The sequence below is a fragment of the Myxine glutinosa genome, chromosome 7 (assembly GCF_964187855.1).
Source record: "Myxine glutinosa chromosome 7, kmMyxGlut1.1, whole genome shotgun sequence".
Lineage (NCBI taxonomy): Eukaryota > Metazoa > Chordata > Myxini > Myxiniformes > Myxinidae > Myxine > Myxine glutinosa.
The window spans coordinates 115,854,019-115,881,580 of record NC_136267.1 but is presented as its reverse complement, the minus strand read 5'-3'; the positions used below and the strand labels follow the sequence as shown (position 1 = coordinate 115,881,580).

Genomic DNA, 27,562 nt, shown 5'->3' with positions numbered 1-27,562 from the left:
AAACCTGTCTGAGAGCAGCATGGAGCAGTGATGTGTGAAGGTTGGCACAGATTGTTCCACAACAGAGGTAGTGTTGCTATGCATAAATGTAGCCCAAAACAATGCAGTGAATAGGAATTTGGGTTCTTGCTCTCTCATATTTGAGGGGTCACGTTGGTGTTGTCTGCAGCTAAAATAAAACGAATAGTCCCAAGTGGGACAGACACTCAGTTTCCAATGAAGGGCAGTCGTGGTTGAGGTGCATTGATTTTCATGTTGGCATGAGGTGATAAAGTTAATTTTCAGTGTAATTCCATGCAAAATTATGGGTCTTTGTGGGCTAAAAGGCCTGATAACACTTGTATTCGCACAGTGAAAACTATGTAGGATGAGCGGGTCCTGAATTTATGAAAAAACGTTCCATTTGTCCAGTGAAAGGACCCTGAAACCCTTTTAGACCATAAAGGGTCGAATGATCTAAAGTGGTCTCAGAGGTCTAAGATGTAAGGTCAGGATAGGGGGAGGCTTAAAAAAGGTTATCCTATCGGGGTTGGCTTAATCTTATATAATGCAGATTAAGGAACAGTGAAGAACCGATATGAGTGATCTATATAATAATAGCGTAAGGACTCGACTTTGTTATCCCTTTTACGCCGCACCCAGTGACCCGATGCTCACGGCACTAATGGATTTACGATCTACGAACCACGCTCTTTGTTTATCATGTACATGCATACTCGAAAAATCTGAATTAGCCGACGTTGGGGCCCAAAAGCATCCGATTAACTGCCGATACGACGCCATCGTATTGGCGTCTGCTGGGCGAAGGCGAAGCAAGCCGTCCGCTGAGTGGACAATCCCAGAGTGGTGCTATGCCGATTCCTATTACGAATCCATTCATTTTTCAAAAGTATATCGTAGCGTTGTCATTTAAGTAGATTGGAATAAATACGTTGTTCATATACGCACTCTTCATTCTCATCTTTCTTCCTAACTCTTACTCGGACAAGCAAATCCCCTATGCCATCCATAATGGTACACTCTATCCATACACCACATCCTCCCTTCCGTGGATGTTCCACGGGTTTCGGCTAGTATGACATTATACCGGGATGAGTGATGCAAGTTGGCTCTTCAATGGAATGGCTTCGTCAATCATAGTTTCTTCTGCCTATAGACCAGAGACGTGGCAGTTAAGTTGTGAAATCAGTTTGCCTGGGGAACTAGAAAGGCATTCAGTGGAGCGCATACCTTCGCGAGGCTTAATAGTTTACGTTTTGTATCCCACTGATAGGCTGGATCTGGATCCGGACCTGAAGCAAAATCTAATCGACTTGTTCTTGTCACCTACCCAACCCCTTCCACGAAATTTTGTCATAACTTGTCCTCAACGTTTTGAGATATCGTGCTTATACAGTACAGCATATAGTTTTTGGCCCTATTTCTCAATGGCGAAGAATCACTTAAAATAAAAATTTTTAAAAATTCTGCCTTCCGGTTCCAGATCTTCACTAAAATCAAATCAATTCTTCCTTGGCACACACGCAACCTGTCGACAATGTTTCGTCCTTGTCCTTCCCCAACTTTTTGAGATATCGGGCTATATAATGTTTTTGTCTTGTCAATGGTAAAGAACCACTTAAATAATTATTGTATCCAGTTCCGGATCTTCACTAAAATTTGAACGACGTGTCCTTGTCACACTCCCAACCTGTCCACCAAATTGTCTGAATCTGTCCACAACTTTTTGAGATATTCTGCTCACAGACATACAGACAGATGGGCGAAAACATAACCTTCGTCCACCTTTGGTGGCAGAAGTAAAAATAATGTATATCATTATTATTATTATTATTATTATTATTATTATTTTGCTTCTTTATTTGTGTTATTACACCAAAGTCAGTGTAAATGTTTTTGTAATTAATCTATCAATATTTGCACAAACAGAAAAAATAAAAACAATGCAAATACCATGTTGTACACCTTTTTCTATTCGGTGTTGAGGTTTGTGGAGAAGCCTTTTAAGCTGTTTGTACCTGTAACTACTTATCTTGTCGTTCAAGCTATGAGCAAAGAGAATGGTACAATAAAAATGCTAAAGTTGAAAAGACTTTTTGTTGGCTCATAAATAATATATAAAACTAACTTGCAAGATTTGTCAATATTTTGATCCAAAATGTTGTACAATTATGTATTTGAGCTGTCCAAACCTCTTCAACAGTGGTTGCTTTTCCACCGGCCTGGAGTTGGTTTAAATCTTGTGCAATTTACCATTCAGCCCATTTTTCCACAAAATAGAGTATGATGTCGGTGTGTTTTTCTTTCCGTGGAAATTGCTCAATTCCTTTGTTCCACACATTTAATTAAGTATTCACTCTGCGTACATGTACAATATATGCATCGTCATGACTGTTCCCTCCACAACCCCCATCCAACACCTCCCCACTTTCGGCCCAATTGCACCACTTCTAGACAAACTACCCATTGGTGAAGTGACATGGTTCCTCCTTGATGAAGGTGACGTTGGTGGCTTCTATTTGGTCAACTATGATGTGGCCAACTGGAATGCACTGCAGAAGCAACTTATGGAAGACCATACGGTGTTTGGCTCTTCTCAGCGTGCAGTACTGTTGCACAGTGCCTTCGTGCTTGCGTTGTACGTTCTGCTTCCTCACTATCTTTTGCACGGGCTACTTCCTCATTTTGTTGGGATGATATGCTTACTTTTTTTTCTCATGAGGCCTGTGGTCTATGCAGTATCGTTTTTCAGCTTTAAAAATCTTTGTTCATGGTTGTACCATTTAGCTCTGCTATTTTGTACCTCTGCCACCCTCAGCTCTGGTATCTTGAATTATTCGGTGCCACTTTCACTGACCCAGTACTTGCCAGCGGAGACGTCATTTGTACCGTGGCATTCAGCTCTCAGAAACCTTGGTGTACTAAACAACCTCCTGGAATTTTATGGTGCAGAAAGCCATCATCTCCAGGTAATTAATTTTAATAATCGACCTGCTTTTGTAGACATATATTGACCCTCCGACTCGATTCAAGTATATCCTTGCTTTGACAACATGTACTGTGTGCATACTCAGTTTATAGTTTAGTCTTCACAAATCTTTATTAGCCCCCATTGGACTTGGTCTGAAACCTGGGCTTATGGATTTGGTCTTCCGTCCGTGTGTCTGCAACCATATCTCGGAGATGTATGTACCGATGTTGTTCATAATTGGCAGAAAGACAATACAATGTCCATGTGCACATTATTTTGTTTCGCGATGCAATCAAATATGGCCGACTGGCGGCCATTTTGGTTGTAAAAAAGCCTGATGTTGGACACTTCCTCACCCTTTTCTCGGACATGCATTTACCAATATTGTTCAAACTTTGCACACACATAATTAATGATGGCTTCCATATGCATGTCATTTCTTTACGAAAACAGATCCAAGATGGCCGACTGGTGGCCGTTTTGTTAAACGTGTCCCGAACCATTTAATGAACATGCATGGTCCGATTTTGTTCAAATTTGGCACAAGCGGAATACATGATTGCATACACGTGCACCTCACTTTATTTTTTAGATTGATCAAAGATGGCAGACTGGCGGCCGTTTTAGTAGTAAAAAAAACCCGATGTGGAACACATCCTCAACCTTTTCTTGGTACACAGATACAACTTGGTACACATGGTACAACTTGGTACACATGGTACAACTTGGTACACAGATAAAGAATGATGGCTTACATGTGCATGTCATTTCTTTTTCAAGAATGGATCCAAGATGGCTAACTGGCGGCCATTTTGTTACTTAAACGTGTCCCCAACCATTTCTTGAACATGCATGGTACAATTTTATTCAAACTTTGCACAAAGACAATGCATGAGTATACATATGCAGAAGATTTTGTTTTGTCATCCAACCAAAGATGGCCGACTGATGGCCTTTAACTCCGTACAGCAAAATTGCTAAAACCACGGGAGGGGCTATGACATTTTATGCCTCCGTCAGCAAAGTCGACAGAGGCATTATGTTTTCAGGTTGTCCGTCCGTCCGGCCGTGATATTTTTTCGTTACCGCAATAACTTGAGAACGGCTGAAGGGATCTTAGTCAAACTTGGTACAGGTATGTATAATGATGTAAAGATTAACTGATTAGATTTTGGGTTAACGAGGTCAAAGGCCAAAGGTCAGAGGTCATGTTCGGTAAATATCCTGTTACTGCGATAACTTGTGACCCAGTGATAGGATTCTGACCAAATTTGGTACAATTATGTAGAATGATATAAAGATGAACTGATTAGATTTTGAGGTCAAGCGATCAAAGGGCAAAGTCTTTGAAAGGTTTATAACTTGAGAATGGCTGAAATGATCTCATTCAAACTTGGTACAGTTTATGCATTCAAACAGCATCATGATGTAAAGATTAAGTGATTACATTTTGGGGTCAAGAGTCCAAATGTCAGAGGTCATGTCAGGTAAAAATGTGATTACTTGAGAACAGCTGAATGGATTTAAATCAAACTGGCTAACAAGTATTATAATGATGTAATAATGTGGATGGAGGCAAATCAGTCGACGTGCGTTGTGGCATTCTAGTTCTTTCATTAAAAACCTCCAATCGTTTTTTTAGGCCTTATTGACACTCATCCTTTGTTATGAAATATACCCTTGCAATTAAATAAGTTGAATTATTGTTTGTTGGTTGGCATCATTCATGGTGCACTATTCAGTTGATGGAAGAGTGAAACTACCATGTTTTGTGTGTTTAATTCTCCATGCACCACTTATTTCTGCAGGATTACATCTTGAATATCTCCACTCCAATTCTTAATATTTCATTTTCTTGGAACTCATCTGAGATTGTGCAGCAAAGAATGTTGCAGGAATATTCTTTCCCACTGCTTTGCCGCTATGGTTCAGAAAACGCCACTCGAAAAGCTCTTTCCCTCTATTTCAATTGGAAACGGCATAATGCAAGGTGGGATCAGCAAGACTTTGCATTCACATGCGGTTTTACTTTATTGGAAAATGTTATGAATGCAAGCGAAGCATATTTAATCATTTGGTTCTTTTTGGGGGTTTTTTTTTTTAATTGCCCAAAATATAGATTTTATTACCTCCGCCACCGTAGGTAGATGGTGGTTATGTTTTCACCCCTGTCTGTCTATTTGCCTGTTTGTCTGTTAGTGAACAGGATATCTTAAAATGCATTTGGACAAAATTTGGTGGGCAGGGTGCTGATGTGACGAGGAGGAAATGATTCAATTTTGGTGAAGATTCTGACCTGGATCCGGATCAGATAATTTTTTTAAGTGATTTTTCAGAATTGAGAGATAGGACTAAAACCAATATATCGCAGGATATCTCAAAAAGTTGTGGACGGATTTGGACTAAACTTGTTGGACTTGGTTGTGTGTGACGAGGACAAATCGGTTCAATTTTGGTGAATATCCGAATCCGGATGCAAGAATTTTTTTTAAATTCCACAAGTCATTCTTCACCATTGAGTGATCGGTCCAAAAGCGATATATAGCACGACATCTCAAAAGGTTGTGGGCAGATGACTCTGCGCATGCGCAAGATTGGAGGTCACGTTTCTTTTGAGGCTGTCCATGCGCTCACGCTTTCGAAGTCAAGTAATTTTTTCACAGTTGTGTTTTTGTCGTGGCTGTGTCTGTCTTTCGGTGTGTGCACTTGTGGTGTGTCTTTGGTAAGATTCTCGGTGTTGATTTTTCGTACCTGCATACAAAATCGTCGGTTAATTCGTGTCGCATATTCTGAGGCCTAGTAGGTTTCCGTGTCCAACCTTGGGGCCTTGTTTTCCTCTCAGCGGTTCGTCGATTGCGCTGCAATTACTTTCGTTCCCTGTTTTTTGTCCGTCTTTCACCCCATACTTCCTTGTTTAAAAACTCAACTCAGAAAAAAAAAACCCCAAAAAAATATTTCCTTCTCTGCTCTAATTCGTTTATTCGTTGTTCTTATTTGTTCGTTCGTTCTTCGACCACGTTGTTCGTGATCACGTTAAAAATGTTTAAACTTTCCCCTGAAGAACTGTATTCTGTCATATATTATAACACCTTTTTCTTCCTCTATAAAAGGATGCTTTTGACTTACCAAATCTATTCATTCCAAAAAAAATTCCCATCTCTTACAGTGCCTCTTTCATACATTCCCTAAACTCTCCAGCACTCCACCCCTCCTTCAGCGTCCTCAAACGTATTTTTGACTCGAAGGTCTCAAGAAACTTTTTGCAATAAATGTTCGTTTCCCATTAATCGTACTCTTTTCAAAATCCAATCTCACACCTCCCCTCCAAATCTTCCCCATCACCCCTCCCCTCCAAAACTTCCCCATCACCCCTCCCCTCCAAAACTTCCCCATCACCCCTCCCCTCCAAAACTTCCCCATCACCCCTCCCCTCCAACTCTACCCCCTTGCCCCTCCCCTCCAAATCTTCCCCATCACCCATCTCTTTCAAATATTCCCCCTTGCCCCTCCCTTCCAAATCTTCCCCATCACCCATCCCTTTCAAATCTTCCCCCTTGCCCCTCCCCTCCAAATCTTGCCCATCACCCCTTCCCTCCAAAAGTTCCCCATCACCCCTCCCCTCCAAAACTTCCCCATCACCCCTTCCCTCCAAATCTTCCCCCATCACCCAACTCTTTCAAATCTTCCCCCCTGCCCCTCCCCTCCAAATCTTCCCCATCACCCATCCCTTTCAAATCTCCCCCCTTTCCCCTTCCCTCCTAAACTCCCCCCACACCCCTCCCCTCCGAGACTCTCCCTCGCTCCTCCCCTCCTCGACTCCCCTCTCACCTCTCATCCTCAAAGCGTCCTCCCCGCATCCTCCCCCTTCCAACTTTCACCTTCATCTCCCCCAACCTTCTGCCTCGCTCTTCCCCTCCTCAAATAACACCTCACTGTGCCTCACCCAATCACCATCAAACTTTTTGTCCGCCCCATTCTTCCCTTTCTCCAAGCTATTCTGAAATCTCTGACACACCTTCAACAGCTCTCCCTACCTCTTCCTCCTCTTCCACATCTTACCCTACCCCTCCCCCCCCCCCCCCCCCCGTTCTGTATCCGATGCTCCCCCTGCCTCTTCATTAACGGTATGGCCCTCAAACATCCGGGGCCTTCGCTCAAACGTGACTGATCTGTCCATACAGGTTGCTTCTGACAAACCAGACGTGATCTGCTTAACAGAAACTTTCCTCTTTCATGATGTCTCTGATTCCTTGGTATCTTTCCCAGGTTACTCCCTCCTCCGGTGTGATAGACCTGAGCCTAGACCTGAGCCTAGACCTGAGCCTCGGAGGTGGGGTTGCTATCTTTATAAAAAAAACTCTTCCTCACTCGCCCTGCACTGCCCTCTCTCCACCTCACCCCCAGGAATACCTTTGGCTGCGGCTTCCCCTTCGCTCCCACCTCTTGTTCATATGTGTGTTGTACCGTCCACCAAACAGTGATGACTCCATTTCCATCTCGCTGTCTGATAATATGGACCAACTTCTATATACCCATCCCAACTCTCTCTTCCTCATATGTGGTGATTTAAATTGTCACCATGCCAGTTGGCAGGGTGTGGGTACCTCTCTCACCAGCCATGGCTCTTCAGCAAAGGACTTCTGCGACTCACCGGGACTGACACAATCTGTCAATTTCCCAACCCGGATCTCAGTCAACGGAGCATCTTCTCTTCTGGACTTGGTTATGACTAACTTCCCTGAAAATGTCTGCTGCTCTTCTTCTGCTCCAATCGGCTCATCTGATCATGTGCTTGTTAAAGTGGACATCTCTCTGACCATTCTCAGAGAGCCTCCTCAGCGTTGACGAGTCTGGCATTTCACTCAGGCCAACTGGCACGGTCTTCAAGCAGCCATCAATCATCTGGACTGGTCTCCCATCTCTCCCGCCTCTGACATCAACTCATCCTGGGAATTCTTCCAAAGTAAATTGCTCTCTCTCATGCACAGATTTATCCCATCTTGTCTTCAGCTGTCATACCCTTCCTCCCGTCCATGGTACACGGAATATTGTGGTGAGGCTGTTGCCCAGAATCAACTTGCTTTCGTCTCCTGGAAAGCAAATCCAACGGAAGGAAATCTCATTTCCTTTCACAAAGCCCGAAACAAGTGTGTGTCCACCCTCAGGAGAGCCAGGAAACAATATCCCTCCGTTCTCAAGACCGAACTCTCTTATCTGTCTCCCTCTTCCAAATCCTGGTGGCGTCTGGTCAAATCTGTTTCTGGTGTTTGTTCCCCCTCCATCCCCTCCCTCACCTCAAATGGCTACACGGCTGACTCCGCACTTGAAAAAGCTGAATGCCTCAACTCTGTGTTTGCCTCTAAATCTTGTGTCCCAAACCCATCCCTCTCTGTACCCACCGTACCCAGTCGAACCCAGCTGCTCCTGGACTCTGTGTCCTTTCCTCCTGACAAGATGGAAAAGTTTGTCAACCCTCGACTCTGATTCTGCAACTGGACCTGACGGCATCAGCCCACGGGTCCTAAAATCCTGTTCTTCCGCTCTTTCACTCCCTCTCTCTGTTCTCTTCACCCTCTCTTTTGCTCATGATCATCTGCCATCTGCTTGGAAATCAGCCAACATCACCGCTTTGCACAAAAAAGGTGCAAAAACAGATCCTCGCAGCTACAGACCAATCAGCCTTCTCCCAATTATCAGCAAAGTCATGGAATCCATCATTGCTTCAGCTATGAAATCTTTCCTCTTCTCCAATGGCTTGATCTCTGATCATCAATTTGGTTTCAGACCTGGTCACTCTACTCTGGACATGCTGCTTCTGCTTTCTCAGCAATGGATGGAGGTCCTCAATGCCAAACAGGAAATTAGAGCTGTCTCCCTTGACATATCACGTGCCTTCGATACGGTCTGGCACCCCGCTCTGCTCACCAAACTCTCCTCCTTTGGTATCCATGGAAATCTCCATGCATGGCTGGCGGACTTCCTCTCTAGTCGTAGTCAACGTGTGGCCCTGAATGGGTTTCTCTCATCTCCTCTTCCTGTTCAGGCTGGAGTTCCCCAAGGCAGTGTTCTGTACCCTGTGCTTTTTCTGGTGTTCATCAATGATCTATCTGACTCTCTTGAAAATCCTCTCTATCTCTTTGCTGATGACTCTACTCTCTGTCGCTCCATTCCTCATCCCTCATCCCTCAGATCGGCAGTCTGCAGCCTCCTCACTCTCTGCAGACCTGGACAAAATCACAGACTGGGCAAACAAGTGGAACATGTCTTTCAATCCTGACAAATCTCACACTCTTACGATGTCTCTCCGAAAAGACCGACTGGACAACCCTCCCATCCACTTTCTGAATAATCCTCTCCAAGAAGTTCTGTCACTCAAGCTTTTGGGTCTCACTATTTGCCATGATCTTTCCTGGGAAAACCACATTTCAAATCTGGCCTCCAAAGCCAGTCGCCGACTGGGCATCCTCCGTCGTGCGAAGTCCTTCCTTGGCACACCTGAGCTCCTCACCACATACAAGGCTTTCATCTGCTGCTCTCCCGTCTGGGCTGGTGCTCCTGCCTCACACCTAGCTCGTCTTCACGCTGTTGAAACCAAAGCGTTCAGAATCATTGGAATCTCCCACGATGAAGCTAACTCCAAGGGCCTTTCACTCACTCACCGCAGGCAGGTTGGTGGTCTTTCCGTCTTCTACCGACTCCTCCCTGGCCTTGCCCACCCAGCTCTCTCTGGGCTCTGTCCCCCAAATATTCCTACAGGTCGCACAAGATCTGCCTGCAACCGTCTTATGGTTAAACTGCCAAAATGAAGAGTCTCTGCTCACCTTCACTCCTTCATTCCTCTTTTCTCCCGCCTCTGGAACAAACTCCCTCACTCTCTTCAATCCCATTCCACCCTCCAGGTCTTTAAAATAGCTGTTCACCACCATCTCTTATCTTCCCCCATCCAAAACCTTGATCTTTTCTACCCCCGCTAATTTCACCCCAAATCCACTTTTTTGAAATACCAACTTCTGTCCTGGAAGTCCTTGGTGTCCTTGTGTTTTATACTTCTCCCACCCCCCCCCCCCCCCCCACTTCCCACGCCTCCTCCCCCCAAGCCCTCTCCCTCCCACACATCTCCCTGCCCTCAAATGTTATGTTTGTGTGCTTCCCCTTCTCTCCCCATCTTGTCTTCCGCTCCCTCTTTTGATATATCTTGTTTGTCTGGTTGATTTGTTTGTGAAATAAATGTTAGCTCTTTCACGAGCCTCGATTGTGTACAAAAAAAAAAAGAAAAAAAAAAGATTATGACAAACTGAGTTGGTTGTGCAACATGAACAAGCCGATTTGATTTTGGGTCAGGTCTGGATAAAGATTTGTGGGAAACAAAACGTAAACCATTCAGCCAGGCAGAGGAATGCTTATTTTTTTTTATTGCTAAAGTAAAGCAAAACGTAAACGTAAAAGATGCTTTTGCAAAAGGAAACAAAACGTAAAAGATGCTTTTGCAGTTGTATTTCTCAAATAATTGCAATTTTATTAATTTCTCCCCAATCAATACAACAAATGAGCTCCGGCCAATTCGATTAACATGTGCCTTTCATATTTTGCTTAACAAAAGAGGATTTGTGTTGTTGTGTAGTTGTGGGGTTGTACAAAAGATCCTAGTTATCACCACGTTGTATTTATCTAATTCTTATAAAGTTGCCATTTTGGTATTATTCATACCTTTTGTTTTGCATTTTTCTTTGGCATTGTTATTAGATCTTCATGTAGAACACCACTTTACAACTTGTTATTAAATCCTGGGCGATTTTACCACTTGCGTTTTGTTTAATTATTATTTATTGAGATGCTTTAATTACTGTAATGTTTTATCTGAGTGATGACTCACCAACAATGAATGAAACCATTCTGGTTCTCATGTATGTGCTACTTGTGAGTGTCTGCAGTGAGAGCTGATTCGTTACTCCCTGTAATTATGGGTGTGAGACGTGATTGAGTCTTGTTATGTGGACATAGTCAGTTTGCCATCTGCACAGTCTGTGATTTCACGTTTCTGCACTTACCTTTTAGACACCCCTTCTCTGTCCCTCCACGCTGATACTTCCGCGTACCCGTGCAAAAAGTGAACCCTGCCCACCTTTAACTCGTTCTGTTTTCATAGGTTTTTAAACACTTTCAGTTTTTAACAACCTTTCAGTTTTTAAACACTTTTAATGAGGATGCAACAGAACAAAAGAAACAGTAGAAAGGAACAAAACAATCTTTCTGAAGAAAAAGAAGTGTGTTTGATGGTGGTGAAGACGAAGAACCCTGTGTTCTATTTTTTTTTTTTTTTTCTGTTCCATTGGGGATTCCTATTGGGGACCACCACCAACACTTGCAACCTCTGCCAGTCCGCTCCACACACACACACACACACACACACACACACACACACACACACACACACACACACACACACACACACACACACTATGGAAGACTGCGTTGTCCTGCATTCAATCAGGCAAGAGCACATCATCGCAGACGTGAGGTAACTGTGGGTTGATCCTGGGAAATCGATCACAATACAATACTGTACTGTACTGTACAGTACAGTACAGGTACTCTCAGAAGTTAAGCCTGATTGATGGTAATTGTTATGTATTTGATCTTACTTTACTCAATTGTTCTTATTTTTCTAAAAAAGGTCTTATTTTGTGATTTATAAACGGCTGGAAGGTTGGCACGTGTCTCATTGACTTGCATGTTAGAAACTGTTCGCCGTTTGTGATTTAGCCATTCGCGGAGGTTTACAGGAACGTAACCCCTGTGTACGGCAAGGTTTTACTGTGTATATACAGTCACATGAAAAAGTAAGTACACCCCATGTAAAGTTTTGACTTTTTCAACATCATTCAACATACAGCTATTTGATCTTCATTTCAACAATATTGATAGATAAAGGTAATATAATATAACAAATATCATGAAACATTTACATTTTGTAGTCCATTGTATAATTTAAATAAACATAATATGCAAATTTCGCATGTGGAAAAAGCAAGTACACCCCTACATTTATCACTCCTTCAAATACCTAAAATTAGAATCAGGTGCACCAGCTCAGGTGCAAATGATTAGAACATCGTTAGAGAGGATCTTGGAGGAACCTGTCTTATTTAAACCTCAGACATTTAGTTTGGTTTGCTCTTTGTTGTTGAAGTGTGCGGCGTCACCATTAGTCCGTGGGCTGAGTAGGGTTTACATGCATCCCCCCCACAACTTAACTTCCTGGGTATGTCCATGTACCCCCCACCCTAGGGGTTAGGAAAAACCATGTTAACAGAAAAAAAACTCATTCCCAAGGTACCTCCCATGCATATTTTGATGTTACCCCCCCTGTGTCAGTGATTTCCGAAAATTAGGGGAAGGCGAAATTGAAATGCCCATAACTCTTTACCTCGTCATCCTATGGTTGCATATGACACCTCAAAATGTTTGTCCTGGGACACTCTTTACAATGATATGTGTTATATGCAAATGAGGTCACTAATGGGGTCACCAGAGGTCAAACTATGAGGGAATGAGTTTTTTTCTGTTAACATGGTTTTTCCTAACCCCTAGGGTGGGGGGTACATGGACATACCCGGGAAGTTAAGTTGTAGGGGGGGGGGGGGGTGCATGTAAACCCTACTCAGCCCATGGACTACATGCCTAGATCAAAAGAGCTCTCTGAGGCCTTCAGAAAGAAGGTTATAGATGCCGAAGAGTCTGGGAAGGGATTTAAAAAGATCTCCAAACAATTTGAAATCAATCATTCGACTGTCCGGAAGATTATCTGCAAGTGGAGAAGATTCCAAACAACTGCCAACTTGTTCAGGCCAGGCCGCCCCAGCAAGTTCAGCCCGAGAGCAGACTGCAAGATGCTGAAAGAAGTCTCGAAGAACCCCAGAATGTCATCACGGGACCTACAGGTAGCTCTTGCCACTGTTGATGTTAAAGTGCACGAGTGTACCATTAGAAAGAGGCTGCACAAATTTGATCTACATGGGAGGTGTGCCAGGAAGAAACCTTTGCTGTCCAGAAAGACATCAGGGCAAGACTAAAGTTTGCCAATGAAAACCTAGGCAAAGACCAGCACTTCTGGAACAATGTGCTCTGGACAGATGAGTCAAAGGTAGAGCTATTTGGCCACAGTACCAGAAGACATGTTTGGCGAAAACCAAAGACAGCATTTGACCACAAGAACCTGATACCAACTGTAAAGCATAGTGGTGGAAATATTATGGTTTGGGGCAGCTTTGCTGCATCAGGGCCTGGGCAGCTCACCATCATAGAATCCACTATGAATTCTTCATTCTACCAGAGGGTGCTTGAGGATAATGTGAGGCCATCTTTCGGAAAGTTGAAGCTCAACCGAAGGTAGACATTGCAACATGACAATGACCCTAAACATACCAGTAAATCCACCAAGGAATGGCTGAAAAGAAAGAAATGGAGGGTTCTGGAATGGCCAAGTCAAAGCCCGGATCTAAATCCCATCGAGATGTTGTGGGGGGATTTGAAACGAGCTGTGCATGAAAGAAACCCGTAAAACATCGCACAGCTGAAATAATTCTGCATGGAGGAGTGGGCAAAAATTTCTCCCAGTCGATGTCAGAGACTGGTAGACAGATATAAGAAACGCCTACTTGAGGTTGTTTCTGCCAAAGGGGGCAATACCACCTATTGGAGCCAGGGGTGTACTTACTTTTTCCACATGCGAAATTTGCATTTATGTTTATTTAAATTATACAATGGACTACAAAATGTAAATGTTTCGTGATATTTGTTATATTATATCACCTTTATCTGTCAATATTGTTGAAATGAAGATCAAATAGCTGTATGTTGAAATATGTTGAAAAAGTCAAAACTTTACATGGGGTGTACTTACTTTTTCACGTGACTGTAAATATTGTTGCGGATCTCGAGCCCGTCGACGTACTGAGGGGGGATTAAGCCCTTCTCCCCCTCGAGCTTCGAGTCCACGAGGCCGCTACCCACTTTACACTCATGGGGGCAGATTGCTGAGCAATTCCAGCCACCAAACCCGCAGCGAGCGCGCGGAAGGGTTTCCGGTCAAATACCCGAGTACCTTCGATACACGTGCCGCTGCGAGGACGGGGGCTGAACCTCACACGAGTCACGCTGGGTTGATACGCCCGAGCGGTTTGCGTGTCACGTAACTTGTGCGGTTAATTATTAGGAACCCGCTCGAGCGGTTTTATCTCTTGCAATGCGAGGCCAATGGTGAAAAGACGTAAACGGCCAAGTTGGAAGCAAAACACAGGTTTATTCACAATTGTACAATGGCCAGAGAGAAGAGACACAGGAGAGAAGCGTAACCGTTCTTATTTAAAATCCCAGACAAGGGCCCTCTGACTCATGTGGGGGGAAGGGAGGAAGAAGAGGACGCGCTCAAAGCGCGGCCGCTCAGTGCAGTTCGCCCCGGACGGCCCGTTGGGCGTGTCCCTCGAGGATGTTTGCGGCAAGGACGTCGGCCTCCAGTCGTGCGCGTACGGGAGTCCGCCCAGCGTGTCCCGAAGTCGGCGAGGCAAAAGCGCATGTGCAGGGCGTCCAGGCAGGAGATCATTAGAGCACAGGGCCACGAGAGAGATCGTCCTGCGAGAGCGTTTCCCAAGAGAGCGAGGGCAAACGAGAGAGACAGCCAGGGAGAACAGGGGAGCAGAGAGCGTTTCTCGTTCAGAGTCCAGAGAGGGTGTGTGTGTGTGTGTGTGTGTGTGTGTGTGTGTGTGTGTGTGTGTGTGTGTGTGTGTGTGTGTGTGTGTGTGTGTGTGTGTGTGTGTGTGTGTGTGTGTGTGTGTGTGTGTGTGTGTGTGTGTGTGTGTGTGTGTGTGTGTGTGTGTGTGTGTGTGTGTGTTCGGGCCGTGTTTTATAGCCCCTCACCCCCCCGGAGTCCCACCAGAATGTTCCAAGGGCCTCCCCTGGCCGCCTTTGCTGGCCTCTCCCATTTCGCTCCCATTGGCTGCCATAATTGGCCACTCCCCATTGGCTGCCATAATTGGCCACTCCCCTTTGGCTCCTCCCTCGGACCTCTTCGACTTGCCCTAGGCCCACCACATGGCATTCCAGGCTCCAATGAGGCCTACTCTTACTTTACCTGCCTCAACGCATACTAACACTGGGAAGGAGACTATACTTCACATTTAATAAGAGATAACTAACTAAGCGAGGCTACATGTTGTGGTGCAACTAACTAGAGGGGGGGGGGGGGGGGGGGAAGTTGCCTTTATTTACAAAACCACAACAATATATATATATATATGTTGTTGCTTGGGGCTAACATAAAAAAAACCAATGACTGAAACCCTCTCTCTCACCCATACTTGACTCTAAGGCTCATTTAAAAGTTAGAATGTAATCACTAATCACAGCACAATATTAGCGTTCTGCGTGGGCGGCAAAATAAGTCAAACCAAATGGGAAATAAAATACGTTAAATGGTGATTGACCTGCTGTGGAGAGAAGAGAAGCTGACGTTTCGGGCCTTGCCCTTTGTTGGAGCAAAAGAGAAAGGGAAGTGGGTGGGAGTCGGTCAAGGGACTTCTGCAAATTGTCATCACAGACGTACTGGGAATGGGGAAGGCCGATCGGACAGAGGTGTGCACGTTATATGTGAAGTATTGCTCAGGGTGAAATGTCAAGAGTGACATGTTGGTCGAGAGGATAGGTCGAGGAAGAAAAAAGGGAGATAAAATGAGAAGATAAAATGGGAGGCATGGGGGAACAGGTGGGAGTTAGAGTTAGAGTTTGAGTTGGAGAGAGGGAGATAGGTGGGTGTCAAGGTGAGAAGGGGGGAGGGGAGGGGGGAGGTGGGTAAAAAAGGGAGTCGGGGATGTGAAAGGGGGGCAGCCTCCTATTCCCCTCTACACCCTCTACTCCCTTCTACACTCTCCATTACATATCATGCAGGTCTGATAATTTAGTGATAAGCATGGTTTTTTTTTTTACAGAAGCATAGCATGCAAGTCCTCGTACTGCTGCTTCAAAGTGCATTTGTTCCCACAGTCTTAGGGATGCCACTTCAAAGAGCTCCTCAGCATGAAGCCTCCTGTTCAATGAATTATTTTCTCGATATTCGTTTTAGCCTTTGTCTTGGTACTTTGATCAAAACCAACTTTTGAGTAGTGAAGCTTCAGTGGATGAAAACTGATGTGCATTTATTTATTTCTCTTTTCCTTTTCTTGTATGCCATGTGCAGTGTGCCTGCAGATGTCCTTGCGACTGTGTACACAGAAGCTGTACGTTCAGTGCCAGAAGCCTTTGATTTCCTCCTGAGTCGTTACCTAAATGAGAGCTCTAGCTCCGAGCGATACATCCTCCTACAGGCACTCGCCTCAACACCAAATGCTACACAAAGGCAGTGGTATGGATTTGATGCCAATGGGATCCTGCATTTGGAATCGATCCGTGATAATTGTTGAATTTTTAATTTCAGTGAATTGTGCTCGAATTGACATTTGTTGATTGCACTTGCTAATATCGTCTTTTGTTTTAACCTAATGGAGAGGTATTCAAGTAGGGTGGTCATTTCTTAAATTTCTAGAAAAATTACAGAGAAAGAAATCGGTGGTGAAATGTAAGGAATTGTTTCTCATCTGTCTCACTCAGGTTGTTGAGAGCTGCACTGGATGAACAAATGATTAAAACCCAGGACCTAACGACTCTAATTGTCACTATGGCCGTGACATCCCCCAACGGAACCCTTGATGCCTGGGATTTTATGGTGCAAAACTGGGATTTCCTTGTGGAAAAGTGAGTTTTCACAGCATCTTCTTCAAACTTAAATGGCCTTTTGTTTTTTTTTAATGTTCATTGAGGACCTTGTAAATAGACCACAGATGACAAAGACATTAGTTGACATTAATTACTTTTCCATTAATTACAAGGACATTATTAGATAAACATGTGCAGTGCGCCAGAGCCAATGACCGCCGGGCTAGGTCGCATACTGTTCTCCACCAAGGTTAAAGAGCGTGTCTACTCTCCAGACAGGGAGCACACCATGTGCAAGTGATGTGCACCAGTATTGTTTAGTCGGACCTCAACATTCGCTGTCCCAACATTCGCTGACCCCGCGTATTCGGGTTTGATAAAATGCGCCCTGCTTCTGCATTCGTGGCCCTGTGCCCTGCACGTATTCGCATCTTCGCAGGTGCAAAAAAAACAAAACATCTCCCACTAGTCACATGACACTTCTAAAAGCATCTTCCATGCATCAGGCATAAAGCTGCTGTGCATGCGTAACCACGCGAATCAACATTAATTTCATGGGCGTATTCACGGTTTTTCACGGGATTTTTGATTTTCCTTGATGAATCACAAACCACTCGGAACCTATCCCCCCCACCCCCCACCCCATTTCCCATTTAAACAATGCCCCCCATATGCGGATTCAACATTTGCGGCATTTTCCAGGAGCATATGCCCGCGAATGTCTGGGTTTGATTGTACCAACGAAGAAAGCACAACTTTATTCAAACCATGTCATCGACATTCGTGTCAAATCGGGGAAACAGCCCCATGCACGTCTCAATCCAATAAAATGATTTTTTGATGATTCAAACGTCGTTTGATTTTGGATTATTTAAACTTCATCAATAACTCTAAATTATATCATGACATATTTTTAAAGGATAACATAAAAAGTATGGTTTGAATTATTTGAAGAAGTCATTATAAACTCGTCACATGTAAGATGCCAACTAGTCGCAATTTCCCAGACACCAACTTTCAAATCCGCATCTCAAGGCAATTTCACGAGCAAAAAAAAAAGCCTCTATTAGTATGTCCTTTATAATTTAACTTGGCCCCCTGTGGTTGTCACGTGCCGTATGGTGAAATACCGTATAACCCGCACACGGGTATACCGCTCAGTTGGAATTTTTGGAACTAATTTAATGTATTTAACGTATAACGTATAGCTGGTTACTTGTGTGAAAATACTGCACCTCAGTCGATTTGTTTGAAGCTTTTTCAGACAATGATGTGAATACAAAGTGATGACGTTTTATTTTTGGGCATGCATTCATTCAATGAAATTCGATACTTTCTGAAATGCTGGACTGCTGTCTTACCAAATGACTGATGAAACCTTGCATTGAAATTTTGACATCTGGTCACGAAGCAAAAGGGCCCTGGCAAAAGCATGCTAAAATATTTGACTTATTTTCTGAAGTGTTTGTTTATTTAATTACAACAACACAACAACAGGCATTTTAAGGCCATTTTCCCTGCTAGAGCGGGGGTTAGCCTTGCGGTCCCCATGACGATCTTCTCCATTTTGCCCTGTTTTCTGCATCTCCCTTTGTTAACCCCCTTGCCCACATTTCTTCTTCCACCATCTTTTGCCAAGTCTTTATCGGTCTTCCCCGTCCTCTACTTCCTCTTAACCAGTCACTTTCATCCTACCTCAACACATGACCAAACCATCTCAACCTGTTCCTCTTCACAGCATCCATCACAGGCTCCATTCCCATCATTTTTCGCAATTCATCATTTGTCTTCCTCTCTCTCAACGATACTCCACACATCCACTGAACCATTCGCATTTCCACCCTTTCCAGCCTTCGTTGCTGGTCGACGTTCATTACCCATGTCTCGCTCCCATAAATCATAACACTTCTCACACATGCAGCATACAACTTTCCCTTCAGCTTCAACGACACTCCCCTCCTCGTCAGCACACCACCCAGTTCCTGAAACTTCTTCCATGCACATCTCACTCAAGCAACCGTTGCCGAGTCTGATCCACCTTCTCCATTCAGCATGTCTCCTAGGTAGCAAAATGTTTTCACACCTTCCAGCTTCACGCCGTCTCCAAAATCCAACTCAACATTTCCTCCATCTGCAGCTCCCTCTGTGCACACCTTACACTTGAATGTAGCTGCCACACTGGTTAACGACCCTCTCAGACCACTACGTTTTTGATGAACCCACTCAGCGCACATTGTACATTGAATGGAGTTCACTCCGACACCCTTCCTGCACACGGCCACTTCCCAGTTCTTTCCACCTCACCACATGCTTTATCACTTGCCATCACCTTCGTTTTTCCGATATTCACCTTCAGACCTTTTGTCTCCATACATTCCTTCCACTTGTTCATCTTTTCCTTCAGTCCATCCATACTTTCTGCAATCAACACCTGATCATCTGCATACAACAACTCCCATGGTAAACACCCTCCTTTACATTCCGAGCCAGCACCTCCGTCACAGCTCCAAATAGTAGTAGACGTAGTGCCGACCCCTGGTGCACTCCCACCTTCACCTCAAACTCACCACTGTTCCCGTCCTTCGTCCTTACAGCTGTGCGCGCTCTTTCGTACATTGCTATCACGACTCTGGTCAACCGTTCCTCCACGCCTAACTTCCTCAATGCCCATGTCACTCCTTCATGTGGAACCCAATCGAATGCTTTCTCCAGATCAACAAACCCACGAAACAACTTCTTCCTCTTCTCCACGTACTTCTACTGCAACTGCCTTACAATAAGGAGCGCGTCTGTCGTTCCTCTTCCTGGCATAAATCCAAACTGCATTTCGTGGATCTTCCGTTTCTTCCTTATCCTCCTCTCCAACACCCTTTCCAATACCTTCATTCCATGCTAAAATAACTTTATCGCTCGATACGAGCCACAGTCCAGAGGTTCACTTTTCCCCTTGTATGGAGGGATGAGGGTACTCAGTCCCGAATCCACTGGAATGCGGCCTCTCACCACCAGATTCCAGATCTCTGTCATTCTCTTCACATCCCAACTTCCCGCTGCCTTCAACATGTCTCCCACACCTCCCGTCGGCCCTCCCGCTTTTCTACTGTTCATTGCTTTTTTCGCTTCCTCAACTTCCTTCTCAGTTATCTTCTCTGCTGGTCCTAAAACTGGGTTACTCTCTATGTTGCCATCCCATTCATTTTCTGCATTCAACAGCATTTCCATATATCTCTTCCATCTTCCTTTAATTCCATCTGGGTCCACAACAATTTGTCCCACTTCATCCTTCAAGCAACTCACCCCCCATCACATCACACCTCTCTTTCGCTATCTGCTTTGCAATCCTGAATACCGCTCTCTGACCCTCTTCCGAATCCATGCATTCTCCGAACATTTTTATACATGCCTCCTGTGCCTTTGCTACCTCTTTCTTTGCAGCCTTCTTGGCTGCCTTAGAACTTTCATGCTGCCTTTTCTGCCCCCGTACCCTTCGCCTTCTGCCACTCATTTAACTTCTTCCTCTTCTCCGTCAATCCTCTTTCCAACTTCATCCCACCACCATGTTTCTGAGTGCCTCGGTGGTCCTTTTGTCCATCCACATACCTCACCAATGGCTCCCAACAGATTATATCTTTCATTGACATCCAACCACTTTCAAGCTCAACCACATCATCCTCAACCATACTCAGCCTCTCTTTTAATGCCTCCCTCATTGTCACCTCTTTCAACCCCCACACCCTCATTCTCGGTTGTTACTTCACCCGCCGAGCTCTCCTCGCACCTTTCACCCTCATGTCGCAGACAACCAAGTTGGGCTGTAAAACAGCCTCCTCCCCCGGGATCACCTTTGTGTCCCGGAGGTGCCTCCTATCACGCCTGAGCACCATCAAGTCGTCGATGGTTGTCGTCGACCCACCTGACGTGTATGTAACAAGCTTTTTATCCTCTTTCTGGAACTGAGCATTACAAATCAACAAACCAGCTCCATCAGCAAACTCAAATAGTTTCACCTTCTCCATTCCTCACACCATCTCCGTAACCCCCATGAACTCCCTCAAAACCGTGTATACTCCTTCCCAAATGTCCATTTAGGTCTCCTCCTACGACAACAACTTCCTCATCTTTCATGTTTTCCATCAGCTTCTCTATAGCACACCAGAACTTGTCCTTCTCTTCATCGCTCCGACCGACCTGTGGTGCATATCCCGAGAAGACGTTCACCAAGAGCTTTCCAATCATCATTTTCATCATCATCAACCTTTCACTCACTCTAGTCACACTCAACACACCCTTCTACAAACTCCTCAGAAAACAGGACACCAATACCATGCACGCCTTTCAGGCACCCTTGCCACAGAAACTTGTATTTCTGTCCCTGCCTCCCCTTCACCATACTCACACCACTTCCCTTCCATCTCGTCTCCTGCACACAACATATGTCCACTCTTCTTCTGACCAATACTTCCACCACTTCTCCTGATCTCCCTGTCATTGTCCCGACATTCCATGTCCCAAACCTCAGAAACCGATCTCCACGTCGGGCATCAGACGTTTCGTCGTCATTAATGGAGTGATTTCCACCCTTGCTTCGATCGGGTTCCCCACCTTGAGTGTTGACGAGAGGGGAGTGAGGTCCCGCACGGGGTACTTCGGGCTGCACCCTGCCCATATGTAATTGTAATGGTTCCCTTTTTGAGGCAAGTTTTTATGGCCCTTCCTGACGCCAACCCTTTTAGTCGCCTTTTAAGACACCCAGGGATACGGTGTACCTATTCTAAACCGGGGTACACACCGGGGTAAATAGTGCATTTTATTTTAATCGTGCATATTTAATTAATGCCTTTTATTTTCATTATTTCCTTGCATTACAAGGATTTTGAAGAAACTAAACAGGCACTGAGATTTGAACAAGACACTAAAAATGGCATCATATCGGCTCTGCACATAACTCAGTGGCGTAATAATGGCTAGAGCGTCCACTGACTTGGAAGTTCAGTGGTTAGAACCGAGTCATAGAAAAGCCTTTTAGAAAATGGTACGTGCTCCTTCCTTGCCTAACGTTCAGCATTTTAAAAGGATAGAGCATGGACAATGTGAGCAACCATTATGCAAGCTTTGATGGGTCTAATGGCCACCTCCTGCATTGAAGTTCATTGCATGGAACTCGTTTTACATGGTATAGTGTATCTTGGACACTTAAATCGGAGATGCTCATTGGCATAATACGACTCGTTTGTGAGCTGCTAACCCAATTGATTTTAACACTTTCCACTGTGATTGTTTTTCGTTCCCGAGATGACAGACATTGAGGTATCACATTGGAGTAGAGAGGAGCATTAACAATTGAGTAGAGAGGAACAGAACATAAAATAAGGATACAGACAGGTCGTGGGGCAAAAAAGGGTAAGATGATGAATGGTACACAATTGGACAGGCACCTTGAAAACAGATTGGATGGAGGGGAAAGACCAGCAAAATTAATCTAGGACTCTGCCTGTAAACTGTCTTTGGAGTACTATAGGACAGGCAGACATGGAACAGACAGATGAAGAAGAATACAAAAGTTAGCAGTTTGGATAAAGTAGGTATGAGGTTTACCATGAGGTGGCAGTTTAGATCCTAAATGGACTGGTGAGAAAGATATGCATTAAATGTACACAGAGGCAGCTTAACTTCTTTTTTGTGTACTGAATCGAGGCTCGTGAAAGAGCTGACATTTACTTCACAAACAAATCAACCAGACAAACAAAATATATAAAAAGAGGGAGCGGAGGACAAGAGAATGGGAAGCACACAAACACTTGAGAGTACACAACATTTAAGAGCAGGGAAATGTGTGGGAGGGAGAGGGCTTGGGGGGAGGAGGCGTGGGAAGGGGGGAGGGGTGGGAGTTTTTTTGTATACTGAATCGAGGCTCGTGAAAGAGCTGACATTTACTTCACAAACAAATCAACCGGACAAACAAAATATATAAAAAGAGGGAGCGGAGGACAAGAGAATGGGAAGCATACAAACACTTGAGAGCATACAACATTTAAGAGCAGCGAGATGTGTGGGAGGGAGAGGGCTTGGGGGGGGGGAGGCGTGGGAAGGGGGGGGGGATTGGCGTTTGGGCAGAAACGATAAACGATTCGTCTGGGATAAAGATGAACAGTTTGGGCAGAAAAGGAGTTATTTTCCTGTTCACCTAAACAACATGTATAGGGTGGTGTATAGGACTGTGTATACCACAGTCTGTATAGGCATTGATATGCCCCCCCCCTTCATGAGTCTTGGGAGTGAAATCTTAGGAAAGTGTGAGCATCCCTCACCCCCACCCTTTCCCATGCCAGGAGTTCTAGTGAAGTCACTTGTGATGGAGCTCGTGGACAAACTCATTAGGGTTGATGGCAGTATTGGTGTGGCTGTGACAATCGGTCCATGAACATGGAAGCACTATGTATGGAGGTTTATGTTTTGGAGTGTGGTTCGGGCACATTCCAAGACAATGGGCAGCAGCAACATTGGCCTTTGTGTGCTCACTGATTAATTTGGACAATGGGATCACACCATTGCTTTACCATTTATTTTCCATTGGCAGTCGGTGTCTCCTCCTTTCGTCATGCTTTTCATTCGCTCAGACCTCATATTCATTAATTCATTGGGTGCTGCAATGGATTGCATGAACACCCGAAACAACAGTGCAGGCCGAGGATGAGGAAAGTTGGTGTCTATGGAAAACCAGGGGATCTTGAAGTGATTAGCTGTGACTCAGACAGGTGGTACGAAACATGAAACGTGACCGTATTATATTATTATTACCCATGCAAGGTTTGCCCTTTTTGTCATTTCTTTGGTTCATTTGTTTTTCTTTGGGGAGAAATACATTTGGTGGTGTCTCCCAGGTTTGGCCTTGGATCCCATATGCTTTCCCTGATGGTTTCGTCCACCACCATGAGCTTCTCCAAACCGGAACATGTTGCGAAGGTGAGACCCAAAATGCATTAGGTATTATAAAAACACTGTTGATAGCATCAAAACTGTTGGAAAGATATTGCATGTCTGCTTTTTTTCACCAATACTACGCTACACTTGCATGCCTGTGATGCAGATGCAGCATTTCTTCACTATGGAGCGGCGTGCGGAGATGCGATCAGCTGCTGCTGCGGTTGAATTGGTGGAAATCAATCGGAAGCGTATTGCTAGCATCCGGCAAGAGACTGCGACATGGTTGAATAGCTTGGAGGGACACTTGTAGAAATTAAACTGCACAGGGAGGAGGAAGACTGCTCTTTGAGTTGATGGACAGCATCATGGAAGATGATATTAAAAGATGATTTCTGATCGCATCAGAGTGTTTGTTGGCAAACAAGGGCCAGCCTCATTGTGCAGAATATTTCTTAAGTGGGATATGATTCGTTGTTGTAGAATTGGTGCTTGCTCGGTTTTAATTTTTCATTCTCGGTGGTTGGGAGTGGGTGGTGGTTCGGGAGGGTTGGGGAGAGGGGAGGGTTTGGGAGAGGAAGAAGTAGGAGTGAGGGGAGCATGAAACCAGCATGCATTCCAAATTTTGTCTGAATAAATCTGCAGATCACCTCAAAGCTTTGTTTGGCATTGAAAAAAAGCACCCGTAAGATTTTACTGGCACTCCTCGCTCTACGAACTAGTTCCGTTCCATGAAAATAGTGTATAGAAAAACGCGTGTCTCAAAAAAGATTTCCCCATAGATTTAGTGTTATAAATCGAAGATGCGTTCCTAGGGGGCTGATGTTGAGACACCTTACAGAACCAAACCTCACCTAACAAAATACATAGCAACTCGGTAAATCAACAGAGAAAATCACTATGTATAAATAAATGAATATCCACCATAGATACACCATAGAAGAAAAATGAAAGAGTACTGGACTCGCCAATAATAGCAGAAGATATTGCATGTCTCGGCCTGGGGATGTATCGGTGGGGTGTCAGGTGGTTATTGTGGCAGTGAGGCAGGACTGTCTGCATCATTGTCTGAAGATATCTGTGCTGGTGGCGGGCTTGCTGCGGTTGGTGACAGAGTTTCACACTCTGCTGTTGGGGTTGGTGGCTTTGTTTATGGAGTTTAATGGCACTTGACCCATTTTAATAGATGCTACTTTACAATACAGGAGTACTGTATTATATGCATACCCTTCGCTTTACAATCGAATAATGACCTTCCGTCATCCTCGAGAGCACATATGCTTCCCCTTTATGGAAGGAAAAATGTGCGTATCAGCAAAAATATGTGGTGGATAGTGAAAAGTGTTGATTACTTCATTCATTGTCTATAAGCGAAGATGTGTTAACTAGGAGTGTGTATAGTGTATGGTGAGGAGTGCCTGTATGTATGTTTTTTGTTACGGTAATTAATTCATTTTGAAAATGCTGCTTGTTGGTGGTAAGGCCGGCTTTGTTGCTATGCAGTGAATAACTTGTATTGTGGTACAATCCATACTTTTGGGGGTATGGGCATGTGGAACTATGCAGCTTTATCAGGAGAAGGAGGATTCTTAAATCGGAGGGTAATGGACGGGGTAAAGTTGGGATGTGGGTGAGAAAATTAGTTATCTGGTGTTTTATCTGGATGTACGGAGATTTTGTGATTTTCTTACTTAGAGAGGACTATTGATGGGTTCTAGAGGAGGCTTCTTGCACATTGAATTGAGCAATGCAATCCAAATGGGGATAACATTTAAATATATTTGGTGATTGTGATGCTTCTTCACTTTCATAGGAGCCCTTTAAAGCATGCCAGTTGACATTCCCAGTGCAATTTGGACTATAACGAAAATTACTTGTCTTTTGTAATTAAAAGGTGGGATCATTTTATTCATTGAAAAGAGCACTCTTGCAGTCAAATAGATGAGGATCACGATGAGTATCATGTAAGCCTCTAAACACAATAATGCTGTTTTGAAGTCATCAGCCCTTGAGGTTGCACTCATCAGTACAAGAAAGGAACGAAGCAAAGACGACACATGTCTCTCTGAAGTGAACACTTTCATCCTGCCCTTCCCGTGCTTTATCTTCTTCCCCATTTCCTTGCCATTTTCCTTTACTTTTTCTCTTCTTTCTTTCTTTCTTTTTATTCTTCCCCAAGTCCACGGTCAAAACTCCTGTGCACGTGACTAATGATGTGACTTGCCTGCCATTAGCCAATGCTTCATGGAATGTACCCGAACCGATGAGTCCTTTTGAAATGACGGTGGGTTGTGGTTAAATGTGATCTATTTATTTTTTTATTTTTGCATAAAGCTTTTCATTGGATTTAAATGCTATTCGTTTTCTTTTCTTTCATATGGAGTTTATTTGGAAGAAGGGCATCTGACTGGTAATCCACTTATTTTTGGCATTTGCTAACAGGTGTTGTGCTGGTGGAATATAATTCTGTGTGCTGTCTGCTGGGTTTTTGTTCATGAGTAAAGCCAAATTTAACGTTTTCATGTTTGTATGTCTGTGGTATGTATGCACATACATTTTCTGTGATTTTACTTTTTTGTGGGCAGTGTACCAACTGTGCTCAGGTTAAAAAAAAAAAGTCCTACTGTTGGTCAGATAGATGATGTTTTATTTTTTTAAATCAAAAGTTCAGTGTTTTTCTTTTTTGCATCAGAAGAAGCCAAAAAATGAAAAAAAATATATATTGCTCAACATGGTTTTTGTTTAACATTAATTTATAAGTGGTTGCTTTTTGTCAGTTTGAGATCTTTCTACTATAAAGACCGTTTTAATAGATATTTTAGAAATATGGTTGTTCCATAGGCTAAACAAGAAAACAACCCACAATTCAAAACAACAAAAGTCATTGTTCTCTGTTGAAGCTTGTTGACTGGAATTATTATGGTTTTGCCTTTTTGTTTGTTTTTATTTTGCTTTTCTATGTTTGTTGGACTTTGCTGTATTCGGCTCATGTTGAGAACTGCATGCACTTTTATCACCTTAGTGATGTTATGTGAGTCCTCTATACTTTCTTACTGATCAGTCTGCCATACCACAGTGTGGTAATGCGACAAATGTGTTGACATTTTGGTTCCAGTTGATGGTGAAAAGCAAAATTAAGGGTTATTTTCAAAAAATATTTTTTCTTTGTCACATCATGTGCCTCTATTCCAGAACCGACAACAAGGATATCTGGTGGGTCAAAGTCTGAACATATAGTCAAAAGTTTGAAAAATCATATTGCTGCTTATATATGCATCGGCATCCCCTGGTTCTTTATGATATTCTCCCTCTGAGCCCACAGCGATCTTTAATTCATTTGACACTCTGGGTGGAAAAGTTTTCAAGGAGAGTTTTTGTTTGAATGCATTGAGGGATTTTGCCAGTGCATGGTTCATACATTAGCAGCAATGCGATGCATATCATTTTCGTTTTCTTTTTATTTTGCCAATGCCAGCTAGCTTTCACTGTATCAGGGCAAACTTATGCAAATGATCGAATGAATATATGTTGACAAGATGTTGTATTTTTGAATATGTCAATCATCTGCTTGGCCATTTTATAGCTGGGATTGTTTCAATGTGCCACTGAAACTGACATTAAAGGCACTTAAAACGTACTCATGCCAGATTATTCCTTTTCGTCTGCATGAACTATGATATAGCTGGATTCAGTTATCTCAAGTGTGGGATTTGCATGGTTGGGGCCCTTGTGTGTGTGTGTGTGTATTATATAATCGGGAGATTCAATCAGACGCGGACGTAGCTTCAGGACGGTCGATCTTTAATTCTTGACAAGCTTTCGACCAACAAAGGTCTTCTTCTTAGTCGTCTCCAAGTTCAGGACGGGTTCTTTTATAGTATATATAGTTCTTTTATATAGGTCCCCAAGTTCTTTTATAGATTT

At 43.8% G+C, this 27,562-nt stretch overlaps 1 protein-coding gene across 2 annotated transcripts in view; it reads left to right on the top strand.

Annotated features, from left to right (window-relative positions):
• LOC137431535 (endoplasmic reticulum aminopeptidase 1) overlaps window positions 1-27,275 on the top strand; it is an 87,005-nt gene extending 59,730 nt beyond the window's left edge. For both annotated transcript variants that reach the window (XM_068122950.2, XM_068122951.2), the window contains exons 13-19: window positions 2,455-2,638; window positions 2,819-2,969; window positions 4,780-4,961; window positions 16,203-16,367; window positions 16,613-16,756; window positions 23,599-23,680; window positions 23,805-27,275. In XM_068122950.2, the coding sequence (XP_067979051.2) occupies window positions 2,455-2,638; window positions 2,819-2,969; window positions 4,780-4,961; window positions 16,203-16,367; window positions 16,613-16,756; window positions 23,599-23,680; window positions 23,805-23,951 (1,055 nt within the window). In that variant the 3' untranslated portion in view covers window positions 23,952-27,275. The remainder of the gene's footprint in view (window positions 1-2,454; window positions 2,639-2,818; window positions 2,970-4,779; window positions 4,962-16,202; window positions 16,368-16,612; window positions 16,757-23,598; window positions 23,681-23,804) is intronic.
• Window positions 27,276-27,562: the final 287 nt, after the last annotated feature.